At 34.8% G+C, this 10,127-nt stretch overlaps 1 protein-coding gene and 1 long non-coding RNA gene across 3 annotated transcripts; one reads left to right on the plus strand and one right to left on the minus strand.

Moving 5' to 3' along the window:
• Positions 1-201: 201 nt before the first annotated feature.
• LOC145108194 (uncharacterized) lies at positions 202-1,445 on the minus strand. 2 transcript variants are annotated; one of them, XR_013708108.1, is made up of 3 exons: positions 1,066-1,445; positions 694-940; positions 202-566 (listed from the first exon to the last, which is right to left on the minus strand). It is a non-coding gene; the product is annotated as an uncharacterized LOC145108194 (long non-coding RNA). The 2 variants fall into 2 exon arrangements; XR_013708107.1 differs by having other exon boundaries at positions 694-891; positions 1,066-1,439.
• A 4,381-nt stretch (positions 1,446-5,826) lies between these two features.
• On the plus strand, positions 5,827-8,875 carry LOC145108195 (putative arabinosyltransferase ARAD1). Its single transcript, XM_079045206.1, has 3 exons — positions 5,827-6,075; positions 6,245-7,422; positions 8,190-8,875. Exons 2-3 carry the CDS (start codon positions 6,535-6,537, stop codon positions 8,709-8,711), a joined length of 1,410 nt encoding a protein of 469 aa, XP_078901332.1. The 5' UTR covers positions 5,827-6,075; positions 6,245-6,534; the 3' UTR covers positions 8,712-8,875.
• The last annotated feature ends 1,252 nt before the right edge of the window (positions 8,876-10,127 follow it).

Consider the following 10,127-nt stretch of genomic DNA (forward strand, 5'->3'; position numbering starts at 1 on the left):
ATATAGATTGAAAGTTACTTCCACACTATTAGAATTAATTTCAGATTTTTGTTTGTGCATATAAATTGAAAGTTACTTCCACACTATTAGAACTAATTCCATGAGGCCTTTTAAATATAAAAAGAGACCAACTAAAGAGAAATAGACCGGTAACCAACAACCTGAACACTACAAAATCAATTTTATGCATGTAATTTAACATTTCAGCACAACAAAAGAGATCAACAATTGTAAATGGTTAATTGTTGGTAAAATACACCAGGCTCTATGAATTAACATTGTAAATTCAGTTGGAGATCAATAATTACTTTAAATCTATACACAGCAGGTGCAGGGAACACACAACATGACTAAATCACCCCAAGGGCAAAATGGTCCAGACCTGATCCAAAAAGAAAAAACCACTACCCTGAAATCATTCCTTAGCACTGATGATGACAGGTCCTTCACAATCAAAAAATACAATTCACAATTTCAAAACGAGTTTGAGCCCTGCACAGCAGCACCTTCATATCTGATCACATTTGCATCTGATCACATTTGTATCTGATCACATTTGCAAGCCACTGCCAGTAGAAGTCGTATTATATCACAATTTTTAAAAAGTAAACATATCAATGCAGGAATGAGAATAAATCAATAATAATATCCCAAGATGATTGATAAGAGAAATAATAGATGAACATAACATACCACCCCCAGAGCCTTGCACAGCAACACCTTCAGCATTCATCTTGATCATTCATTCGTATCTGATCACCTTCAGCATAGCAGCATAACATCACTTTCTTCGAATCGATCTCATCTTGAAACAATCACATTCAATTTTGATGACTCGTTCGTATCTGATCACCAATTCCGACTTGAAATCACATTCAATTTTGAGTTTCACTGCTTTGACCATTGAATTGAATTACCGACAATCAGCAAAAACAATTTTCTGAAATCGATTTTCAGATCAAACAAATCGATTCAACAATAATCATCATCTTCAACCACCTGTTACGTGACCTAAGAAGAAGCAAAGAAGAAAAGAAGAAAAGAAAAAAAGACGAGTTAAACCACCTGTGGTTCAGGTTCTTCACCTTCATTTTTCTTCGATCCGACCTCATATTTCTTCACCCTCGATTAGACCTAATCTCCTCCTCACCAATCCTTTCCATATTACCTGATTATTGATTGTTGATTGGGTTCGGTACTTACCGTTTGACGGTACTCAGTTTGATGTTGTTCCTTTGATGTTGTGGTAGGAGATGATGGCAGAAGACTAACCGCAGCAGGGGAGGATTCGGAGTCGGGCAGGGGAGGAGTAAGACCATCAAAAAAATTAGGGAAGAACGGGATGCAAAAAACATATATGGAAGAGTAAAAGTTAGAGCATCCTACATCGAAGCTGGGAACATTATATCAAGGAAAAATACTCTATAAAAGGGAATCCTCCCTAAAAGAAACAAATGCACTTATGTTTTAGGCAAGCTGGCCTCCTTTGAGCCAGTGGGTCCTTTAGAGTCAGTTGGACCGATTTGGTCCAAGTTGGACCGATTTGGTCCGAGCTGGGCCGACTTTGACCGATATTGACCAGGCCGCCTAGTTTAACCCTCTAACACTTATTCGTAGGTGGTTGGAGGCCGCCAAGCGCCTAGGCGCCTATTAATCGGCCGCCTAGACCGACTTTTACAACCATGATATATATATATATATATATATATATATATATATATATATATATATATATATATATATATATATATATATATATATATATATAATCGAAAATGTTATATTTAGAAGATAGTACAAGTAATTTTTTTTTTCAATTTCTAAGTTATTATAAAAAACTTGATAATATTTATGTATTTTAAGGGTCTCTTATTTCCCTCTTGTCTATATGTGCAATAAAAATAATAAAGCAATTTGATGTTGCAAGCGTGAACTCCAAACAATGTCAGAAAAGAAGAAAAAAGAAATTACTTGGAGTGTAAGATTTAATTTGGAACGAAGACTTAGAACTTAATTTTAAAATAACCTACACATACCCTCTAGTTATGCTAATAAATAGACTCATAATTTAACACAAAACTTGCGTAAAGTTAACTTTCCTACACTAATAAAACTTTCCTATTAAACTCATATGGATCAAAACTAAAATTCCTTGTTTGGATTAACCGATTAATCCAACAATCACCCCTTTAATTGGTTTGATCATTCCACTCTTTCACAACAATGTTTAATAACACCTTCTTTTTGAGCCGTCTCGATTCTTGACCTTTCCCGGACACCCGACCTCTACAACGGTCACATCCAAAGTCTTCTCTCAATCCATTTTATTGTTGATAACCGTTGAGTTTTGATACGAAATATAAGTTTGTTTTTCACAAAAACCGGCAACGGAAGACTTTAAAAATAACAAGTTTATTTTTAGTTCATAACAAAACCAAACCATCATGGATCCATTTATAGAGGTTAGAATGAAATAAAAAACAACTATGAGATGTTTTAGAGATAACCTTTGAAGCCTTTGAACCCACTTGGTTTTTGGGTGTTGATGAAGATGTAAATATCAAAGAACATGATCTTCTCTACAAGTATCCACCATCAAGATTAAGGCACTTGAAATGCTAGTTCCTTCTTGTATTCTTGAGTTTCTAAAGCCTTTAGGTGCTTACTTCGAATAAGCACTAAAGGATACAACTCAAGAGGGCTTCTAAACCACCAAACTAACTTCAAAAGAGAGAGAGAGGAAGAAGAGTAGAAAACCCACGGTTTTAGAGAGCATAAGAGAAGAAGAAGAGGTGTTTCACTTGTAAAAAATGCAAGTCTCATGCATCTCTTATATAGTCCATGCAAAGTAAGGCCTTTTTATTAAAATACTCTAAAGTATTTCTAGCCTTTAGAAGCATGGGAGACAAAGCATGGAGGTTGGAAAGCACCCCGCCATATTTTAATATTTTTGGCCACACCTCTTGAAAAGAGAAGGATTCTTTATTTTTTATAAACTCCAAGTTTATAAATTATAAACTTTGTCTTTAGGTAAAAGACAAAAGAATCCAACTAGTCCAAAATATTGTGACCCTATAGGATCATATATTATTAGCAATATCACTCCATAATGATTCTTGGGCATATAGATTCAACAATAACACATGTGGCATATACCATGGCATCTCTTTGGACATGTTCATTACCATCTCGACTTTTCTCAGATCAACAACCTCTTCCTTGGCCACATCCAAAGCCACCCGATTTGAACTCCAACGCCATAATGTTCACACTGTGTAGTTTCTCCAATCTATTCCTTTGTTTTGATAAGCTTTGTTCGAAGATGCATCTCCACCGACCAAGAAAACAAAGCCACCCGCTTCACCGTTTCCTTTCAACCTGGCAAACGAACTGAATCCAATAGCACCTACTTTAACATATGCTTCCTGCCCGCTTTTCACGCACCTACGTCGGTATCCCCTTATCACGAACAAACCGAAAAAGAATTGTGAAATACCAACAACAGCACCCCCTGCTGAAAACTTCTCGAAACAAACTATTATTTTATTGTAACTAACAGCCACAGACCGCCTATGTTCATCACCGGTCACCCCCGTCGTCCCGTACGATGTTCCCCTTCTCCCCACGACAACGGTCGACCCGAAAACACTTTCCTGTCTTTGTCTTCTGTTGTAAAACAGTCTTGAAACATCCCATGTTGTCCTAATTGCGACCCATATTAACAACCAAATAAGCTGCTAATATCTACCAACATGTCTTCTAAAACCAGTCAACCCACTTGTGCTTTCGCTGCGATGGCAACTTCGCACCCAAAGGGTCCTCCCCTTCGAAAGTCGACTCTCAAACCGACCCTCTTCAACCTTTGCTCTGATACTAAGTGTAAGTGCAATAAAAACAATAAAGCAATTTGATTTTGCAAGTGTGAGATCCAAACAGGGACATAATAGAAGAAAAAAGAAATTACTTGGAATGTAAGATTTAATTTGGAACGAAGACTTAAAATTTAATTTTAAAATAACCTAAACGTACCCTCTATTTATACTAATAAATAGACTCCAAATTTAACACAAAACTTGCATAAAGTTAACTTTCCAACACTTTTAAAACTTTTCATAACCTGCGACACCACAATTAGGATCCACCTTCACCCCCTCACCCTTTAACCCAAACCCACCCTATGCCATCGACCACCACCACTTACACCTCTTGCCGAAAACAAATAAACACCTGATCCCAGAAAAATCACGATAAAAATAAAGAAGACACCAAATCAAAATAAATCAAAACACATCACAACATGTATTCTTTTTGGGAATTTCAAATGATCGAACCTTAGTTCTTTTTCGAAATTTTAGAACACAAAAATCAAACCCCTACCAAGAAATTAAAACCCAGAAATTGAGGGCTTTATGTGAGAGAGAGTTGAGAACGATTCCTGTCAAACAGATGTGCAAGTGATGAAGGAAGAGTAGTAGTTTCAGGGGCGGCGATGGTAGTGACTTCAGGGTGGTGATGGTCGGATTTAGGGCACTGTGGTCGTACTCATGGGTGGAAGGTAGTGACGATGTGTAGGTGATCGAGGTTACCGACTGCAACGAGGGATAAGTTGGGTTCGAGATCCACAAGTCGTCTGCTCCGACGAGGTCACCGACTGCAACGACACCTCCGACAATAGAGAAGAAAGAAGATCGAGGAATTGCTCAGTTTGAGAACGGGAAGAATACACAAACAGTTGTGGTTGTGGCTCTGAGTCACGTCAAACAGATGACGCTCTTCTGCACTATCGTCGCGGTCTTCTGCACCATCAAACAAAGATAGTGGTGGTGGTTTCCGGCAAGGAAGATGGTTATCGATGTTGATTTCCAGTGAGAAAGAGGGAGGCAGAGAGTTTGGGGGTCAGGGGTTGAGCCCATGGAGTATGTACGCTAGGGAGGTTAAAGGGTTAAGTGGGCCCAACATATATTAAAACATTTCTTTTAATAGGTTAATAATAAATGAAACAAATAAAATAATCAATAAGGGTATTTTGGACGTAATAAAATCATATTATGGAGACGGTCCGAGTGCCAAAAAAACGTTAGGAACCAAACGCAAAATTTTGGCAAACCTCATAGACGATTTCAATAATTTTTTTTTTATAATATTATGCACAAAATCAAAATCGTAGGTAAAAGTCTAGCTAACAATTTAGAAAAAATCACAACCTAACCTTGACACTCCACATGTAATTCCAATGACTATTTTATTAACTTTTAAATAAATCTTTTGAAAAGTTATAACGAAATTTATAAAAGGGTGTTTAAGATTTATTTTTAATCTCCAAATTTTAACTTTTAAACAAAAACATCTATTGACTTATCATATGATAAGAAAAATAGTTTTTTATTTTTTAAATGTTTGGATTAGTTTTCTAATGAAAAAAAATCAATAAATCAATAAGTTATTTATTAAAAAATGTTTTTCTTAGCTTATAAATAATTTAAGATGTATTTTTTTTACAACCTAAAAAATTATAAAACTGTTTTTAAAAAATTACAAAAAAACCTTGTTGAATTCGTTTTTTAAAGGTTAATAAAAAGTTATTTTAAAGATTTTTTTTAGAACAATTTTTTGATTTATTAACTTAAAAAAAAAACCAATAATTCAATAAATTATTTTTAAATAAAATCTCAACTACCCTTTAAATTTAAAATTTTCATTTTTCAATTTTATATTTCTAAAACAATCATAATCGTATGCTAATTCAACATCACGCTCATTTAACTTGTAATTATATTTTTTTTATCAAATACTTTGATCTATCTATAAGAAGTTGAGGACACCTGGTCTTTAGCAAGTAGCAACACGAGGACTGAATCAAAAGAACTTCTGTCAACATTTGGTCAGACTCATCACGTTGAGCAACACGGGCAACTCAGTATTTTACTCATTTTCATCTTTCACTAATTTAATAACCAAACTACGAATTTCAATAAACATCCAGATTCGGATTTCCCCGAATAACACTATCCCCAGTTGAACTGAATCTTTGTTTTCTTCTTCTCCACCGTTCATGGCGGCAGATCTCATTTTCAGGTAATGCTTCACTTGCATTCTCGTTTTCACTTTATCGATTATTGTTTTCATCACTTCATCTTCTTCATTTTTAATCCGAGCTTCGATTGTTGATTTCAGATTCTTTATACATCAATTTCATTGTAATGCTACTTGAGCTTGATTATACAATCCTCCTTCTGTTTTCCAGGTTGCATCTGTGCTGCTGAATCTTCACAAGAATGAAAAACCTGTACAAATTTCTATCCTCGAGGGCTTGAAATCAAATGAAAACTCGGATTTGTTGAGATTTTGTTTAATGCCCAATTGATATCAATAGGGTGTCAAGAACATAATTAGGTTTTCCCTTTAATCATTCTGCTTTTCTCCTCCTGTTCATACAAAATTGCTGCTAAAATTAAGCTGTTCTTGTTAATGGGTTTCTGCTGTTACCCTTTATAAGCAACTTACATTAGTCAAAATCGAGCTTATTTTTTCTCAATGACTTCAATCCCTGAAAAGCGCGTGTTCTCCTCACGTTTGCTTTCATTCTTGATCTTCATTTCAATGTTCTTCATACTCATTTCTTCATCACTCCTCTTTCGAATTGGTGACAATTCCTTAGTACCCAAATCAATTTACAACCTAATTGTTGTTAATAGTGTCTCAAATGAACCCAAATCGATTTCTTGCAAAGAAATATGCCCCGACTCCATGCCAATCAAACCAGTTGCCTCTTGTGATCCAAATCAAGCTATTTTAAAAGTGTTTATGTACGATTTACCCCCTGATTTTCACTTTGGGCTATTAGGTTGGATAGGAAAACAAAATCAAATATGGCCAAATGTTGGTAACTTTAGTGAAATCCCTAAATACCCAGGTGGATTAAATTTACAACACAGCATAGAATATTGGCTCACACTTGATCTTTTATCATCAATCACTCAAAATGTTCCTCGATCTTGTTCTACTATTCTTGTAGATAATTCAAGTCAAGCTGATATCATTTTTATCCCCTTTTTTTCGTCATTGAGTTACAATAGGCATTCTAAGATTCAAGGGAATGAGCAAAATAGTACTAATGATATTTTGCAAGAGAGGTTGGTGGAATATTTGAAGGGTAGAAATGAATGGAAAAGATTTGGAGGAAAAGATCATTTGATCATGGCTCATCACCCTAATAGTATGTTGATTGCTAGATGGAAATTGGGTTCGGCTATGTTTGTGCTTGCGGATTTCGGTAGATATTCTAATGAGATTGCAAATATTGATAAAGATGTGATTGCTCCTTATAAACATGTTGTTAGGACTATTGATGCTAAAAAATCGCCTTCTTTTGAAGAACGCCCCACGTTGGTGTACTTCCAAGGAGCAATTTATCGAAAAGATGTGAGTTTTTCTATTTTTTTTTCTTTCATTTTATTATTTTCTTCGAATTTGAGTTTATGTTGATATGCAAAAATTTGTTGTATTGTTTAATAACTCGTCCCACATGGATAGAAAGTAAAAATTATGACCCCTTTGTAAACCTAAAAAATTTCACCATTCCTGATTCTCATGAGAGACTGATAATTGGCCATCTGAGATTGATTTTTCAGTCTTTAATACCTTTTTCCTTGTTCTCCACGGTTAAGTGTACTTACATGACGGTAGTACTAGAGAGACTGATTATTGACCATCTGAGACTGATCTTTTAGTCTTTAATACCTTTTTCCTTGTTCTTCACGGTTATGTGTACTTAGATGACAGTAGAACCGGAGAGACTGATTATTGACCATCTGAGAGAGACTGATTATTGACCATCCGATACTGATTTTTCAGTCTTTAATACCTTTTTTCTTGTTCTACACAGTTAAGCGTACTTAGACGAGAGCAGTACGAGAGACTGATTATTGACCATCTGAGACTGATTTTTCTGTCTCCAATACCTTTTTTCTTGTACTCCACGGTTAAGCGTAGTTGTACGCGAGTAGTACTAGAATGGGTGACACCCCCTGGGAAGTCCTAATGCCAGCTTGCCCAAAACGGACAATATTTTGGCACAATCACTTGGGATGTTGCTAAAAATATTTATATGCGTCTTAATTTTTTCGATAAATTATTATTTTTTCCAAATTTAACGTTCGCTTAAATCCAAAATCTTATGTTTTTCACAGGGTGGAGTGATTCGTCAAGAATTATACTACCTAATGAAAGACGAAAAAGATGTGCATTTCACTTTTGGAAGTGCTATTGGAGGTGGGGTCCGCACGGCATCCACAGGGATGTCATCATCCAAATTCTGCCTCAACATTGCGGGAGACACACCTTCTTCAAATCGCCTTTTTGATGCAATTGTCAGCCATTGTGTTCCTGTTATCATCAGTGATGAAATCGAACTCCCATTTGAAGACATTCTTGACTACTCCAAATTTTCCATTTTTGTCCCTGCATCAGAAGCGTGCAAAAAGGGGTACCTCTTGAAACTTCTCAGAGGGGTTAAAGAGGAAAAATGGACAGAAATGTGGGAAAATTTGAAGCAAATTGCACCACATTTTGAGTATGAGTATCCTTCGAAACATGGTGATGCTGTTGACATGATTTGGAAGGCGGTTTCAAGAAAGATATCGAGTTTACATTATAAAACTCATAGGAAAAATAGATATAATAGGTCACGACAATTCTTGAATGCTCGTTAAATTACGCTTTTGCCCTTTTGGAAGATGAGTATTTTTATCTCCAAACGATAGGAAGTTTTGTTGCACCAAATTGTTGTAATATTGGTGTAGACGATCAATCTAGTATGTTATCTTGTTACACCAAAAAAAAAAAAAAATAATAATAACATTTTTGAGTTGATTTATTTTTGTAAGTTTTTTATATTTTAAAAAATATCCCATATTTTATTAGCGTTTTATGATTTTTTACAACATTTTTGTTATAGTAACTTATAAGTTATATTATTAAACAACTATAACCACAAAACTTCATCATACATAAAAGTTTAGCATCAATACGGTGTAAATAAATATTATAACATACAATTTGTATAAATCACGTTGATAAAAAAAAATGATGTTGGGTTAGAGTAAAATAATGCAAAAAATGTTTGTAAACTTTTGATTTGATGTTGAATCATGTCAGATTTAGATAAATTGACAACAAATTTGATGTAGCATAAACTTCGAAGTTCGAACCATATGAAATTAAGTAATTTAAATCGTTTATATTGCTTCTTGTGAACAAAAAATAATTAAAATAAAAACAAAGACTTACATTTTGATTCAAAAAAACACGCAAAAAAAAAAAAGCGGAAACTATACAAAATTTCACGAACATCAGCACCTATTATGAATAGGATCCGCTCCTCTTCGAACCCTTCTTTTGTTTGATTGATATGGATCAAAAGGTGAAGGTGTTGGTGCTATGTTAAACTGTGTGTTTTCTTTTCTTGAAAACAGTCTTCCATGGCTCCATTTTTTAGCAAGATCCATGCTTCGAATAGCATAAACTTTCTCTGAGTGAATAAATAAGAACACGATACACACAAGAGTCATCATTCTGTAAAAACCAACAATTGCCATGATGATCAAGAAAATAGTTATGGAATGTGACTGTTACATATGGAGGAGAGTTTGAATGTTTTATGGGATGTGGATGAAATAAAGGAAGAAAAGCAATTCACGACAATCATAAGCATGGATGATGGTGTACTTTTGGAAGAATGTCACAGGTTTAGAAGACTGACTAGTAGTTTGAATTTGGAAATTTATGAAAGAATGTGATAAAGCTCTAGAGATTGCTACAGATGCAAGAAAGCCTAATAAAGTTAAAGCATGGGTCTTGTTTTTTTTAGCATAATGTGTTGGCTTTATGCTTTTCTTTGTTTGCTAAAATCTTTAAATTATTATGGAATGCAAACAGTTAAGGAAAGCCCGATCTGACAGGCTATACCATTTTGAAAAGGGCCGGGTTAAAGGTCCGCTTAGTGTACCCAGTTATGAAGGCCCGATGACAAATTTATTAATGAAAGTTTTAACAATTCATGTAATTGATAAGTTGTTTTAAAATTGTATGGCAGATGCGTTGTAGTTATTTTTCCATAGACTGACCTA

This window comes from Lactuca virosa, chromosome 4 (assembly GCF_052849685.1).
Source record: "Lactuca virosa cultivar CGN04683 chromosome 4, Lactuca_virosa_CGN04683_v6, whole genome shotgun sequence".
NCBI lineage: Eukaryota > Viridiplantae > Streptophyta > Magnoliopsida > Asterales > Asteraceae > Lactuca > Lactuca virosa.

Bases quoted from the DNA above. Each gene is read 5' to 3' on its own strand.
- LOC145108195 (XM_079045206.1), top strand. From the start codon at position 6,535: ATGACTTCAATCCCTGAAAAGCGCGTGTTCTCCTCACGTTTGCTTTCA. The intron at 7,423-8,189 runs GTGAGTTTTTCT...TGTTTTTCACAG, and splicing joins GAGCAATTTATCGAAAAGAT to GGTGGAGTGATTCGTCAAGA.